Source organism: Platichthys flesus, chromosome 3 (genome assembly GCF_949316205.1).
Source record: "Platichthys flesus chromosome 3, fPlaFle2.1, whole genome shotgun sequence".
NCBI lineage: Eukaryota > Metazoa > Chordata > Actinopteri > Pleuronectiformes > Pleuronectidae > Platichthys > Platichthys flesus.
This window is the reverse complement of record NC_084947.1, coordinates 506,605-521,487: the sequence shown is the minus strand read 5'-3', so window position 1 is coordinate 521,487 and position 14,883 is coordinate 506,605. Positions and strand designations below refer to the sequence as shown.

The 14,883-nt window shown below is 50.8% G+C and overlaps 2 protein-coding genes across 5 annotated transcripts; both read left to right on the top strand.

Moving 5' to 3' along the window:
- Positions 1–184: 184 nt before the first annotated feature.
- LOC133935032 (zinc finger MIZ domain-containing protein 2-like) lies at positions 185–10,017 on the top strand. Of its 4 annotated transcripts, none has more exons than XM_062381221.1 (21): positions 185–538; positions 2,109–2,190; positions 2,389–2,503; positions 2,592–2,800; positions 2,924–3,080; positions 3,162–3,404; positions 3,678–3,837; positions 4,716–4,825; positions 5,024–5,116; positions 5,213–5,402; positions 5,553–5,694; positions 5,777–5,855; positions 5,943–6,074; positions 6,205–6,310; positions 6,421–6,578; positions 6,734–6,801; positions 6,896–6,964; positions 7,113–7,390; positions 7,487–7,659; positions 7,925–8,113; positions 8,697–10,017. In XM_062381221.1, exons 2-21 carry the CDS (start codon positions 2,141–2,143, stop codon positions 8,802–8,804), a joined length of 2,829 nt encoding a protein of 942 aa, XP_062237205.1. In that variant the 5' UTR covers positions 185–538; positions 2,109–2,140; the 3' UTR covers positions 8,805–10,017. The 4 variants fall into 4 exon arrangements, with proteins under 4 accessions (XP_062237205.1, XP_062237203.1, XP_062237202.1 ...); XM_062381219.1 differs by having other exon boundaries at positions 5,550–5,694; XM_062381218.1 differs by having other exon boundaries at positions 5,777–6,074; positions 7,982–8,113.
- A 977-nt stretch (positions 10,018–10,994) lies between these two features.
- On the top strand, positions 10,995–13,362 carry ppiaa (peptidylprolyl isomerase Aa (cyclophilin A)). Its single transcript, XM_062381222.1, has 4 exons — positions 10,995–11,155; positions 12,524–12,643; positions 12,756–12,928; positions 12,997–13,362. Exons 1-4 carry the CDS (start codon positions 11,087–11,089, stop codon positions 13,127–13,129), a joined length of 495 nt encoding a protein of 164 aa, XP_062237206.1. The 5' UTR covers positions 10,995–11,086; the 3' UTR covers positions 13,130–13,362.
- Positions 13,363–14,883: the final 1,521 nt, after the last annotated feature.

Genomic DNA, 14,883 nt, shown 5'->3' with positions numbered 1-14,883 from the left:
TCTCTCTCTCTCTCTTCTCTCTCTCTCTCTCTCTCTCTCTCTCTCTCTCTCTCTCTCTCTCTCTCTCTCTCTCTCTCTCTCTCTCTCTCTCTCTCTCTCTCTCTCTCTCTCTCTCTCTCTCTCTCTCTCTCTCTCTCCTGCAGTTCCAGTTCTGACCAGCAGGGTGTCCTCTGGTTCCCCCCCCACCCCCCGGCGGCAGCAGCGATGCGGAGGAGCAACAGAGAAGCTCCGGGTTTCACCTCCGAACATTAGCGGGACATTAACGGAAACCACAAGTGACCGAGCTCTTGTCGTGTGGGACCAGAAGCTCCGGAGCTGCGGGGAGGCTGTCTCCCCCTGACGCCGGATCTCAGAGCAGCAGCGGCCGGGACGCTGCGTCTCTTCTTCTGTGGAGGATTTCACCCGGACATTCTCTGCTCATCGGACCGTCTGTGAGCAGGTTACCCGGGTGTGTTGGGTCCTTAATGCCCCGGAGGCCCGGAGGAGCTCAGACCGAGGAGCCCCGGATCCGGGCTCAGACACCGGGGGAGTAGAGCAGGTATGTGGGCTGTGGTGGAGGCGCCAGGCCGCGGTGTGTGGATGTGACGGGACGTGTTCACCCGCAGTGCTGGAGAGGAAGCTAGCTGGAAGCTAGCTGTTAGCCTCGGAGCATTCCATTGTCACAGCCCGATGGGCTAGCGAGGCTAACGGCTCCCAGTGTAGCAGCTGCGGGGGGCGACATGTGGACACTAACCCGGTGTGCTCAGCACGTTACCGGAGGTTCCACGTTCAGTGTCGGTTCTGTTTCAGTGGCCGTATTCGGTGAATCGTTTCAGGCGGTTTACACGGCTGCTATCGTCTTGTTAGCATGCTAACGCTAGCAGCGGTGCCACCCGTAGGAGCAGCCTGTTAGCCTGTTAGCTTGTTAGCTTCTCCTCAGCCAGAATCTCAAAATGTCTCCGGACACTTTCATTTTGTTTTTAAACTCATCGAGTGAACCGGGTTTGTCCCGGTTTACCAAACCATCTGTTTATTATTATTATTATTTATATTGTTATTATTAATGTAGTCTAACACTGAGGTGTAATGTTATAGTGAAACACAAACACCATCAGTGACTGTATATAGAGACAACCAGTGACTATGTTTCTTACTGTGTTTGCTTCTTATGATAAACTTCAAACAAAGTCCGTTCATAAATCATGTCGTTAAATTTGATCTTGATCATCTCAGTGTTTTTTAATTCACTGTTACCATGAGAACCTGTATATATAAACTGTTCAAACCGCTCAGAGCTTCAAACTGTCGTCTGCTACAGGAACACCTCATCCATTCATCAGCTGGATCATAAATAACTGATCGTTTTATTACCAGGTTATTAATTAAGTCAAAGATAATTATCAAATATCCTTATGTTTTAGAGCCTGTTGATCTATGTCACTGTGTGGAAACTGAAAGAGTGACACAAGCTGTTTTCAAATCAATAATGTTTTTATTTTCACAAAAACATGTGACTTTCATAGAGTGAAGTCTTTCCCATTTCTTTATATGTAAAACAACAAAATCTGAAGAAAAAACCGGGAGCTGGAGTCATCTGTGTCACTTTCTCACTCTTCTCCTGTGTGTGTCTGTGTTAGCATGTGATGCACCATTTGTCATGTGTGTTTTAGCGTGTGCTAAAACACACGCTGCCTCTCAGATGACTCAGTCAAACACTGAAGCTTTTATCTGGAGGAGCTAAATTTAAAATGAAGATTTGTATTGATCACGTCACAGATGAATTAATTCTGGATACAACTTCCTGATCGTCAATACGACAACAACCTGGTTGTGTGTGAGAGGGACAGAGAGATTCACTATGTGTTCAGGTGTGTGTGTGATCGCCCCTCCCTCTGGCCTTTGACCACACACACTTACTCTTTAAATATTTATTATTTCTAGTTTACAATCCTGATAATTTCTGATCAGTAGTCAGATGATGGTTGTAAACTCACTGAACTCTGAGCTAAGCACTTGTGGGCATTGGTGATATTTAAGTTTTTATGATTGGTATAAAGTTTTGGAGAAATGAGTTTCAGGGCTGATGGGAAATGTAGTGCATCATCTGATTGGAGCATGTGTGTCTGCAGGAGTCTGTCTCTCTGTCCGAGCCCCGTCCACCATGAACCCTATGAACCAGATGAAGGCTGGACTGAGCAATAACCCACACAGGTACAGACACACACACACACAAACACACACACACACTCTCACTGTCTTTACAACCTGATCCATTTTCAATCAAATTGCCAGATGTTAGTTCTCTATCGTTTAGTAATAGATTTATTTTGGAAATAGAGTCGTTATCTTACGAGAATGAAATGTGTGAAAATCTCCCACTCTGATGTGTGTGTGTCTGTGTGTGTGCAGCGAGGGCTCGTACCCCTACGACCCCTCCGGCTGGCAGCAGCCCACCAATCAGCCCACTGGATCCCTCTCCGTGGTCACCACGGTCTGGGGAGTGACCAATCCTTCGGGTAACCAGGTATGACATCACCAAACAGATGAACGAGTGACATTCTGCTCAGGAGGTCCGTGCCTGGATGTAAAGTGTGTGATTCTGTGTCTGTCAGGGTCTGGGTGGAGGGGGGATGGGCCCCGGGGCCAACCAAGGCGGGGGACCCATGATGCAGGGGCCCGGAGGTCCAGGCATGGCCGGTGGACCTGGTGGCTACATGGGCCAGCAGGGCTACGGCGAGCCCAACAAAGGCTACATGAACCAGGGCATGTACGGCCGGACGCAGGGGGGCTACAGCGGAGGACCGGGGGGGTACTCGGGGAGGTGAGTTGGCTTATTCATATATTTTGTTTTGTAGATATTACTCCTGTTTACTTCCTGCCACTTGTGTCATGTGACTGGTCCAATCACGGCGGAGGGATCACAGCTGTGAATGTGTGTCTGTAGTTACCCGTCGAACCCTGGTGGCTCCAGAGGCTCGGCTGACTTCACCCAGGCCACCGCCGCCGCCGTGGCTGCAGCCGCCGCCACCGCCACTGCCACCGCCACCGCCACCGTGGCCGCCATCCAGGAGAAGCAGAACCAAGAGATGAACTACGGACAGGTGAGGGTTAGGGTTAGCGCCCCCTGCTGGAGATGTCCTCACTGGCTCGCTCTAATACAAGTTGTGTGTGTGTGTTTTTAGATGGGAGGTCAAGCCTATAACAACCAGTTCATGGCCCACTCGGGCCCCCGTGGGCCCCCCGGCATGGCTCCTGGAGGCATGGGCCCTGGTCAAGGCCCTAACAGGGGTCCCCCCTCTATGGGCCCCATGTATGGACCCGGAGGGGGCCCCCAGAGGGTCCCCCAGCATCCAAATTATGGTCCTGGACCACAACAGGGCCACCTAAGGCCCCAGCAGGGCCTCAAACGGCCCTACAACTCTGAGGTGAGTTCCTGTGTGTCAGTTTTAAACTTGAGTTAATAAATATTTCGTCGGATTGAATCAGGCTCCACATAGAATTGAATCTGAATAGATTCATTGGCATCTTTCTTCATTGCTCTGATGTAGTTTCTAATATAGAGCATGTTATTATAATAGTAATTATATAATAATAATAAAAGCTTATAAACTGAACGTGGACAAAACAAATCCTTTGTCCTGACGCTTCTTTGAATGTAGTGAGGTCACATGATTCACCTCCACCTCGTCCTCTCTCAGTCATTCCCAGGAATGACTCAGCAGTACGGCGTCCCCGTCGGCTCCGGTGTCAACGTGATGTCGGGTCCTGGTGGCGCCGGTGGAGGGATGGGGGGTTCAGGGGGAGGTGGTCACCCCGGGCCTGGTCAGTACCCCGGACCTAACATGCAGTACCACCAAGGTAAGATGTTACATATCCTTTCATCTTAATAAGAAATGAAAGATCAAGAGTCTCCACCTGGTGGCAGATGTGGTCACTGTGTTGTGTGTAATTATCTTCTCACCATGGTGTTGGTGGGGGGGGGGAGACTTGTGTTTGAGTCCACACCACACTTCAGGAGTTTAAGGGGTAAACGCGGTTGGAGCAGAATCCAACACAACTGAAGTTAATGGTGATAACACAACGTGCCTCCAGCTCAAAGTCTATAGATCCTCCTCTGTTGTCAATCAATCAGTCAATCAATCAAATGTTATTTGTATAGCTCATATTCACAGATCACAGTTTGTGTCATAGAGCTTTAACATGGTGAGACGTCCTCTGTCCTTCACCCTCAACCAGAGTCAGGACAAACTACTAAAAACCTTTAACAGGTACAAATACACAGAAACCTCAGAGACACATGTGAGGACCCGTCTCCCAGGACGGACACAAGTCAACAGATGTCCAGTGAAGGAAACATCATCAGATTAAAGTTGTTAGCAGCATTGATGAGGGTAGACATCTTGAAGGATAACTTCAACACTATGTCAATCAGTCCTGATGCATCATAGTCTCTGGTCAGCAGCCAGCAAGACCATGATCCACCATCCAGACCAGATCCACTATAGTCCACAGTCATTGACCACTGCTGCTTATTAGGAACCATCATCATTGTGTGTATGTTGTGTTGTTTTGTCGCTGTGTGTTTTAAATGACAATGATGAAGTCATGAAATACACTACACTTTAATTTGTCCGATTTATTTTCCAGATCATCAGAAGTCTCTGACCAATCACATCTGTTCACATGTTTAACAGTCACATGTAGCTCACTCCTGTTCTCTGATTGTTTCCCTGCAGGTCCAGGCCCCGCCCCTCAGAGAACTGGTCCCTCCCCCTCTTATCATAGCCATAAGATGTCCCTTCCGCAGTACCCCCCCTCTGGACCCCCAAACTCGCAGTACTACAAGGTGTGTGTGTGTGTGTGTGTGTGTGTGTGTGTGTGTGTGTGTGTGTGTGTGTGTGTGTGTGTGTGTGTGTGTGTGTGTGTGTGTGTGTGTGTGTGTGTGTGTGTGTGTGTGTGTGTGTGTGTGTGTGTGTGTGTGTGTGTGTGTGTGTGTGTGTGTGTGTGTGTGTGTACTTAAGTTGTTGCTCATGTGTTTGTGCAGCAGGAACAGTTTAACGGTCAGGGTGGAGGTTTAAACACTCTGACAACAGGGGGCGCTGGTGGTGTCTACAGCTCCTTCAACCAACCGTCAGGGGTAAGAAGAGCTGAGGGTGTGTTTTAAAAATAACAATAATCCTCACTACTGTCACAGCTCAACACTCACACCTCTCTCTCTCTCTCTCTCTCTCAGCCTGGTCGAGGGTTGCCAGGTTACCCCTCCTCACCGGTACCCGGTAACCCGACCCCTCCCATCACTCCAAGCAGCTCCATGGCCCCGCCCTACATGTCGCCTGGCAGCAGTGACATCAAGCCAAGCCCCTCCTCCTTTCTGCCCGACATCAAACCCAACATGGCCGGCCTGGCCCCGCCCCCTCCTACAGGTGCACACACACACGTTTCCCATTAGACAGAAAGTCACAGTCGTTTGAAATGACTTCAGTAATCAGATTACTACCAAATAATGAATCGGAGTGTTGATGATGTCACAGCCAAGTGTTCAGGCGTCTGACCTGTTGACCTCCTGTCAGCAGGTAACCCGAGCGACGACCTGCGGCTGACCTTCCCGGTGCGTGACGGCGTCGTGCTGGAGCCGTTCAGGCTGGAGCACAACCTGGCCGTCAGCAACCACGTGTTCCAGCTGCGAGACTCCGTCTACAAGACGCTCATCATGAGGTGAGAAGAGCCGGAGCTCCCGCTGCACGCTCCACTCACAACAACAAGTGTTAATGTGTGTGTGTGTGTTTGTGTGTCTCAGACCGGACCTGGAACTCCAGTTCAAGTGTTACCACCATGAGGATCGGCAGATGAACACGAACTGGCCGGCTTCCGTCCAGGTCCGGCCTTTTTCTTACATCCTCATTGAGGAGTTGTGTGGTTTGTTTGTTTCTATTTGTGTGTTAACCTTTGTGTGTCCTCCTCAGGTGAGCGTGAACGCTACTCCTCTCACCATCGAGCGAGGCGACAACAAAACTTCCCATAAGCCTTTGTACCTGAAGCAGGTGTGTCAGCCGGGCAGGAACACCATCCAGATCACAGTGACCGCCTGCTGCTGCGTAAGAACACACACACATGCACAACCAGTGCTTCCTGTTCACACCGACACGTGCACGCCCAGGGAACCTGAGCATGTGGACAGAGATGGTTTTATTTTGAAATCTGACCGGTCACACTTCCTCTCCACAGTCGCACCTGTTCGTCCTGCAGCTGGTTCACCGGCCGTCGGTGCGCTCGGTGCTGCAGGGGCTGATGAAGAAGAGGCTGCTTCCTGCCGAGCACTGCGTCACCAAGAGTGAGTCCCCCGCTCGGCCTCCTGCTCGGGTTCGATTCCTCCACGACGACAACTGAGATACTAATATCCGATGTTGTCTTCCCCCCCCCCTCACACTCTGTGACCCTCAGTTAAAAGAAACTTCAGCAGCGGTTCGATTCCTGGGACACCCGGGTTGAATGGAGAGGATGGCGTGGAGCAGACGGCCATCAGAGTCTCATTGAAATGTCCCATCACTTTTCGCCGCATCCAGCTGCCGGCCAGAGGTCACGACTGCAGACACATACAGGTCAGAGCACAGGTCACACACTGAGGTCACAGGTCACACGCTGTGAGGTCACAGCCGGGCTGCCACTCCTCAGACAACACGTCCTCGGGTCGGAGACACAGAGACAACACTCAAACTCATTGTGTGTACGTGTGTGTGTGTGTGTGTGTCTACAGTGTTTTGACCTGGAGTCGTATCTGCAGCTCAACTGTGAGCGAGGAACCTGGAGATGCCCCGTGTGCAAGTATGTACGACTCACACACTCACTCAGTGTCAACGTGATTCATCCAGTGTCTCCTCTGAAACCTGTGTGTGTGTGTTGTGTTGTGTGTCTGCAGTAAGACGGCTCTGTTAGAAGGTCTGGAGGTGGATCAGTACATGCTGGGAATCCTCATCTACGTTCAAAAGTAAGAAACGTCTTCATTCAACAAATTAAAAAACACTAACACACACCTAGTGGCTAGTTCACCACGCAGGCGACCAAATGAAAACGGAGTGTGGGACTTGTACTTCCTGGTTTCTCACTCTCCTCTTCCTCCTCCTCTTCTTCCTCAGCTCGGAGTACGAGGAGATCACCATCGACCCGCTGTGCAGCTGGAAGCCGGTCCCCGTGAAGCCGGACATCCACGTGAAGGAGGAGTCGGACGGCCCCGTGTTGAAGCGCTGCAGGACGCTCAGCCCGAGTCACATGGTCCTGCCCAGCGTGATGGAGATGATTGCGTCGCTTGGCCCCGCCCCCTCTTCCAATGCAACCTCTGCTCCGATGCCCTATTCTTCAATGCCTGCAGGGGGCAGCAATAACAGCAGCCACACCCCTGATTACCCCGGACCAGGTATCATCTCTTCATTAAATGAAACCGATGGTTCTTGAATCTTTAGGAAATTAAGAAGAGAATCTCATCGTATTGATCCGTCTCTGTCTCCGTCAGCTCCGTCCTATCCCGGTCAGTCCGGGACCTTCTCTGACTTCAGTGGTCCTGGGACTCCGGGAGTGGGGGGGGACTTCTCCTCCCCCGGTCCTCCCCCTCTCTCCTACCAGTCAGAGCTGTCCAGTGCCCTCCTCACCCCCGACAAACCGCCGCCTCACCCACTGGCCGGACAGGTGAGGAAAACTCTCCAGGGAGAAGTTCAGTTACTGCAACCTCCCTCTCCTTCTCTCCTTTCCTTCCCTTGTTCTACTGCTTCCTTCATCTGCCCCTTCCTTCTCTCCTTTCCTTCCCTTGTTCTACTGCTTCCTTCATCTGCCCCTTCCTTCTCTCCTTTCCTTCCTACCTCCTTGTTTGCTCTCCTCCTCTGTCCACTTTACCCCCCTTTCTTTTATTCCCTCTGTTTTTCTTTTCTTCCTCTAAACGCTTCATTCTTTTTAGATGTCAGTCTCAGGTCGTCTGGACTCAACTTCCCATGGTGCACCTCTCTCCCAGCAGCAGTCGCAGGGTCTCCATGGCAACTCGCAAATGGGGGGCAACCAAATGATGCAGCGTAGCAACCAGAACCCCCGTCTCCAAGGCGACGGCTCCTTCGGGCTCGGGGCCGAGGTTCCAGAACCTTCTCTGGATGTGAGTAGAACCTGGTTCATAACGCAGTGATAATATACATGTACTTGTATATTCCATATATGTATCATATGACTTCAATTCAAGTCACCCTGAAACTTTGCATCAAACCAGAACCAATAACTTTGATCAGATTTGTATCAACAGCCAAACGCTGAACGTGGTTCCAGCAGCTGAAATGTGTGTGTTTGTGTATTTTGAGTTGCACCCAACAAAATGTTTTCAGGGGCAGACTTGTGTAAGAATATTTAATCTTTATAATAAAAGATTGTAAGAAATTCACTAAAAGCTTACAAAGAAATGTGGGCCGAGTATGGAGCCCTGTGGGACACCATCATGAACCAGTGCTCATGAACCAGTGCTCATGAACCAGTGCTCATGAACCAGTGCTCATGAACCAGTGCTCATGAACCAGTGCTCATGAACCAGTGCTCATGAACCAGTGCTCATGAACCAGTGCTCATGAACCAGTGCTCATGAACCAGTGCTCATGAACCAGTGCTCATGAACCAGTGCTCATGAACCAGTGCTCATGAACCAGTGCTAATGAACCAGTGCTCATGAACCAGTGCTTGTCCCCCTGCAGCTGCTTCCGGAGCTAACGAACCCGGACGAGCTGCTGTCGTACCTCGGCCCCCCCGACCTCCCGAACAACAACAACGACGACCTTCTGTCCCTGTTTGAGAACAACTGAACACACACAGAGATCCGAAACTCACTGACTGTGACACACTCTGTCTCCTCGCCCGCCAACACCACTGTCGGTCCAACATGGCCGCCGCCTGCACAGGATGGAGGGGACGAGAAATACAAAATGAAAAAAACCTCCAACTTTTAAATATGAAAACTCTTTGATGTGTGACTATGAACTTGATGGTAACTTTATTTTATGTTTTTTTTTGTTTTTTTAATTCTCTGAAAGTGTATCTTGATGCTTCATCCTTCATTCCCTGTCGGCGCTGACAGCCTCACTCATCACAGCCACTACATCTCTTTAACGTGAGCGTCCATGTTTCAGACTCAGGTCGCCGCTGAGCCGTGTCCACGTTAGTTTCTGCTGGTTGATTTTTATCCAAGTGGCGTTGTTGTTCGATGGCGTTCAGCGGTGATGAGGAGTTGATGTGATCGGAAGTTCTTTCAACCGGAATATTTCTGGTCCAGTTTTAAATGTTATGGTATGAATAGTTTAAGATGAACTTTAAATGAACAGCTCGGTCTGTTTTCACAGACGTGTTTGTTTTTCACCCGAGTCACTGAAGAGGAAAAAAAAAAAGATCAAATCCCTTGCTTGAGTTTTGTGAAGCCGACGCACCGTGGTCACTGCCTGCGTTCTGGTAGAGGCTGCAGACCGGTGGGTGCAGACGTTCTGAAGGTCTGGTCCGTGTTCCACAGACGAGGCGGTTCTGGAGAGCGTCACCGGTTGGCCACAGGTCTGAACATGTGGCTGAGTGTAAACCACGCAGGTTCATGCACATCTGGAGTCTTTCAGATACGAGACGTCTGATGTATAAACGGAACCAAAGCTTCTGGTCCCAGAACTTTCTTGAGCGCCTGTTGTCGAGCATCTTCCGTGCTTTTTAAACTCGCTCCCTGAATGCAGCGCGAGGCGTTCAGGATCCAGGTTGGGCCAAACACAGTGATACAAGGAGGAGAAGAAAGAGAAAACACTGAGTTGTTTGGTCATTTCGTCAAACTGTGATTCTAGAGGATTTCTTCTTCATCCTCCTCCTCATCATTACTCTGTATGTTGTAAAGTGACTAGAGTCCAGACAGTTGTGATGTCTCCATGTCCCAGTGGCTTCTGAGAAGAGCCAACTGTACATGATCGCTCTGTATGATCCAGTAATGATGCTAATAACAATTATAATAATAACCTTTGTAATTTAATAAACACACACTGGAAAGACTATCAGTTTCTTTAATGACATCTGTAAAAACAAAAGATCAATCACAAAATCACAAGATCACAAAACCTCATGCTGCAGACGCCGCCTCACTGAGGGCCCGTCAAAGGTCATTCAAGGTCACTGGTCGCAACCGCCCATCATTTTCCAGAATAAAAAGAGCTGCATTTACACGTTAAGTTTCCTATTTCAAGTTGTAGTTTCTTAATAGTAAACTCCACAAAGGAGATCACAAGCTCCGCCCCCAGGGAGAATCTAATGTCAGTCTAACCTCCTGAACCAATCATCACATGTTTCTGGTACAACTGATGTTCTTACATTTACCAACTACACAAGTTCAGAGAGAGAAAAGACACTGCCAGAGAAAGAGGGGGGGGGGGGGGGTATTCTTTGTGGGAACTTTTATTATAACTCCAGTCCTTGAGGTTTGTGTGATCACTGTATTCAAAGTATTTCTGTGTGCTTACAGAAATACTAGTACTATGCAGCTGAATTGATTCAGTCAGCAGAAACGCAGGAGTGCTTTTATTTTGAAACTGGTACCGGAAGTGCCGCAGATCTATTTGATAATTCAAACAGGTGAAAGATCAGGGCTGCTCACACGTCACTGATAAATGCTGAGTGTTATAAAAATGTAAGTCGCTTTGGACTCAGCTAAATGACATGTAACGCGGGAACCGACCGCGCCCTGACCGCTTCACCGTGCGCGCACGCACACGAACACACACTTGATCGCGTGGGATTGACGTTCACGCACCGGATTGGACGCCCGAGCTGTCAGTCATTTGTGGAGCGCGCTGCTCGTGCACAGCCAGTTCGGTTGTGTTCACGCGGACTCCGCAAGGGGGCGGTGCTCCAGCTCGTCCAGCCTCCGGGGATCGAACATACCGTGCGCAGGGACTGTCGTCGATGCTGATTCGATCAAACCGACGCCATTTAAAAGAGTCCGTGGGACCGATTGGCTGGCTGAAGCGTAAGCCCGCCCACCGGTGTGTTATATAAAGGGGACTCGGGCTCCTCCATCTTTTTCGGGTCCTCGCTCCTCCTGTCTCCTCGAACCTCCACCGCAGACATGGCCAACCCTAAAGTCTTCTTCGACGTCACCGCCAACGGGTCCCCGCTCGGCCGGATCGTGATGGAGGTAAACCGGGTTTCATTCAGCCGCAGGTTGTGGTGTGTGGTGGGGGGCGGGCGGGCGTGAGTCGGTGGTCCCGCCTCGATCCCCGGGGACCGGGATGCGTGATGTTAGATCCCGGTGTTTGCACGCAGCGTCCCCGGAGGCTGCCGCTAGCCACGCGGTCACGATTATCGGGAAGGAGCCATGTGCACGTGATTGAGTAACGGACCCGGTACCTGCGGGTTGTTTCTGATTTCGAGGGAGAAGCGGCTTCGTGTCCCCGAGACGCGGGACCGTTTCCGCAGTAGCGGTGAATTTAGAGCGGACATTTTGATCCGAGGACCCGCTGTCACAAATCAAGCGCACCCGCTCCTGTCACGTTAAGGCCCAGAAAAGGACTCGAGCCGCGGTTAGCTCCTCTCTCCTCCCGGGGCGAGGAGCACCGGGGCCCCGGTGCTCCTCTCTCCTCCCGGGGTCCCGCTCCCCGGTGCTCCTCTCTCCTCCCGGGGTCCCGCTCCCCGGTGCTTGGCCGCTCTGACGCTCTTTGTTGCAGCGCGTCGCAGCCCGGGTAACCCCCGGCCTTCAGTCGGGAGAGTGGGGGGGGGTTCCTTCCGGTGTCGTACGGGGGGGTGGGGGGGGGGGGGGAGTTGTGGAAAGTTCCACGGTGGGGGGGGGGGGGGTCTGCATGGTACAATGCGGATGTTGGAAGAAGGGCCCCGGGAACCTGCGGCTCCTGGTGCCCAGTGCGGAGCTCCTCAGCGCGGCCCTTGTTCCTCATCCGTTGCGCCCAGCAGCCATTTTGTGAGTGGAGCCTCATCATGGGCGTTCCCATGTCGATGTGAGCTCCGACCCGCCGGCCAGCGGCTCGGGGCCCGCGGGGATCAGGTGCTGTCACTGGGAACCAGGCCCCGGGGCCACGGGCCCTGCTCACGTGGGCTGCCACTTAAAATGTCCGGTCAGTTGTTGGCTGCGTGTTTCCATGTGTTAGTTTAATGTGAGTCTGACTAGGGGCACGCACGTGCACGTGCGTGCACATGCTCGCTCGGCCTCAGATCCCTTCACTACAGTGTAACTGAGCAGACACACACACACAGCTGAGTTCTGCAGCCCCCCCCCCCCCCCTCTGAACATGCAGTGCTGCAGTGCAGCTGTTTCACTGACAACACAATGACCACACACTCACAGACACACACTCGTGTGTAACGAGCTGGAACTTCTGCCTGCAGGCGTCACTTTCAGTTTATTGACTCATGCGAGGCGGAGCCAGGTTTTCCTCCGGTGCGGTTCCACAACTGGTACCACACCTCCGGGCTCCCGAGGTTCTGGTTCAGGGCCAACATGGCGTCGAGCAGCAGCTTCACCAGTGTCATGAACTAACGTCTGTCTCCACAGCTCCGTAAAGACGTGGTGCCCAAGACGGCTGAGAACTTCCGCGCCCTGTGCACCAACGAGAAGGGCTTCGGCTACAAGGGCTGCGTCTTCCACCGCGTCATCACCGACTTCATGTGCCAGGTGAGGACCCCCCCCCACACACACACACACACACACACACACACACACACAGTTACTGAAGCCCAGCTGCACGTGTTGCCTGTGAGACGTTAATGTGGGTTGATGGTCACAGGGCGGTGACTTCACCAACCACAACGGAACCGGTGGAAAGTCCATCTATGGCAACAAGTTCGCTGATGAGAACTTCACCCTGAAGCACACCGGCCCCGGGATCCTGTCCATGGCCAACGCCGGCGCCAACACCAACGGATCCCAGTTCTTCATCTGCACAGTGAAGACCGCATGGTGAGTACTCGCCCGGCTCGTAGTGACCTGTGCTGCTGGGTGCTGGTCTAACCGCTCTGTGCCCGCAGGCTGGACGGGAAGCACGTGGTGTTCGGCAGCGTGGTGGAGGGGCTGGACGTGGTGAGGAAGATGGAGACGTACGGCTCCCAGAGCGGCAAGACCAGCCAAAAGCTGATCATCGCTGACTGTGGAGAGCTCTGAGCACCCCCTGTTCCTCCTGTAGCCACACCCCTTTAGCACCTCCCCTTCCATTCAACATTCCTATTGATGGAGAACCCCCCCCCCCCCATGTTCTGTTGGTGTTGAAATCAAGTTGCTGCATTTGTGACTTTGCTTTTTGAAAGTTTCTTTTGCATTGACTATTTTTTCCTCAAAGTCCCAACGGTTTGTTTTCTTTTTATTAAGTCAAAATAAAAGATGCCTTGACAATGAAATTTGTTTTTATAACTTCATATAAAAAGCCAGGAATCAGGTTAGAGTGATCTGGTCCTGGATCAGTTGATGCAGGCGACACCGAACAGGAAGCAACTCAAGATGAATGCAGGTAAACTGGTAAAACACTTTCAAACTGTCTCGCCTCCTTTTGATTAAACAGCTTCAGTGAAATCTGAGAAAACGGTTTCAGCACACATTGTTTATTAAAAAGCACTTATCAATCAAATGTTATTTGTATAGCTCATATTCACAGATCACAGTTTGTCTCATAGGGCTTTAACATGGTGAGACATCCTCTGTCCTTCACCCTCAACCAGAGTCAGGACAAACTACTAAAAACCTTTAACAGGTACAAATACACAGAAACCTCAGAGACACATGTGAGGACCCGTCTCCCAGGACGGACACAAGTCAACAGATGTCCAGTGAAGGAGACATCATCAGATTAAAGTTGTTAGCAGCATTGATGAGGGTAGACATCTTGAAGGATAACTTCAACACTATGTCAATCAGTCCTGATGCATCATAGTCTCTGGTCAGCAGCCAGCAAGACCATGATCCACCATCCAGACCAGATCCACTAGAGTCCACAGTCATTGACCACTGCTGCTTATTAGGATCCATCAGCTGCCACCTCATGGTCCACCACCATTATATGATGCCAACTATAAAGAATCCGCCATTATTACGATCAGCTGATACACGATACAGGAGCCAACAAACTGGATCCACAAATCATAATCCATGGTGCAGCCACTGAGGCCCTGGATCTGCGGGTGATAAAGCAAAGGGACTCTGGGAAGAGGTCAAGGGTCAGTAACATGTACTCATGAGATATGAATTACTTTGATGTTGTAATGATGGAGAAGAGGAAGGAGAAGCTCCGTCTGTCTTAAAGTCCATTAGCGTCATCAGGGTTTTTGTCTTGGAATCAATGAATCAATGCAACAGGCCGAACTGGAGGCTACACTGAGGCTCAAGGTAAATCTGACTGGCTACTGGTTTGTATGGTAGAACGATGAAAACCATGTGACCCACTCAGTAGATCAGACATCAATACCTCTATGCCTTTTAAGACTAAACGCTTCCTATTTTACAACATAGAACAAGTAACGTTCTGGTGCACTAACTAGCTCTAACTATAAGCTTTATCAAAAAGGAAGGTTTTGAGTCTACTTTTCAACGAACAGATGGTGACTGCCTCCTGAACTGAAAGTGGTAGATGATTCCACAGCCGAGGGGCTTGATGGCTGAGAGCTCTGGCTCCTCCTCTACCTTTAGAGACTTTAGGGACGACAGCCTGAGTTGTGGGAGCGGAGTGCTCTAGTGGGTTGATAAGGTACTAACAGCTCTTTAAGGTAAAAGGCTCTATATTATTAAGGGCCTTGAAGGTGAGGAGGAGAATTTTAAATTCTATTCTAGATTTAACAGGAAGCCAGTGTAGCGATGCTAACACAGGAGACATGTGGTCTCTGGTCCTGGTTGTCTTCAGGACACGTGCTGCAGCATTTTGGACAAGC

What these genes read in the sequence shown, in the direction of transcription:
- LOC133935032 (XM_062381217.1), top strand. Translation starts at nt 2,141, where the DNA reads ATGAACCCTATGAACCAGATGAAGGCTGGACTGAGCAATAACCCACAC. An exon ending in CAAACTCGCAGTACTACAAG is followed by an intron (nt 4,826 to 5,023) that starts GTGTGTGTGTGT and finishes GTGTTTGTGCAG; the next exon opens with CAGGAACAGTTTAACGGTCA. An exon ending in CTCACCCACTGGCCGGACAG is followed by an intron (nt 7,660 to 7,924) that starts GTGAGGAAAACT and finishes CATTCTTTTTAG; the next exon opens with ATGTCAGTCTCAGGTCGTCT.
- ppiaa (XM_062381222.1), top strand. Translation starts at nt 11,087, where the DNA reads ATGGCCAACCCTAAAGTCTTCTTCGACGTCACCGCCAACGGGTCCCCG. An exon ending in TCACCGACTTCATGTGCCAG is followed by an intron (nt 12,644 to 12,755) that starts GTGAGGACCCCC and finishes TGATGGTCACAG; the next exon opens with GGCGGTGACTTCACCAACCA. An exon ending in TGCACAGTGAAGACCGCATG is followed by an intron (nt 12,929 to 12,996) that starts GTGAGTACTCGC and finishes CTGTGCCCGCAG; the next exon opens with GCTGGACGGGAAGCACGTGG.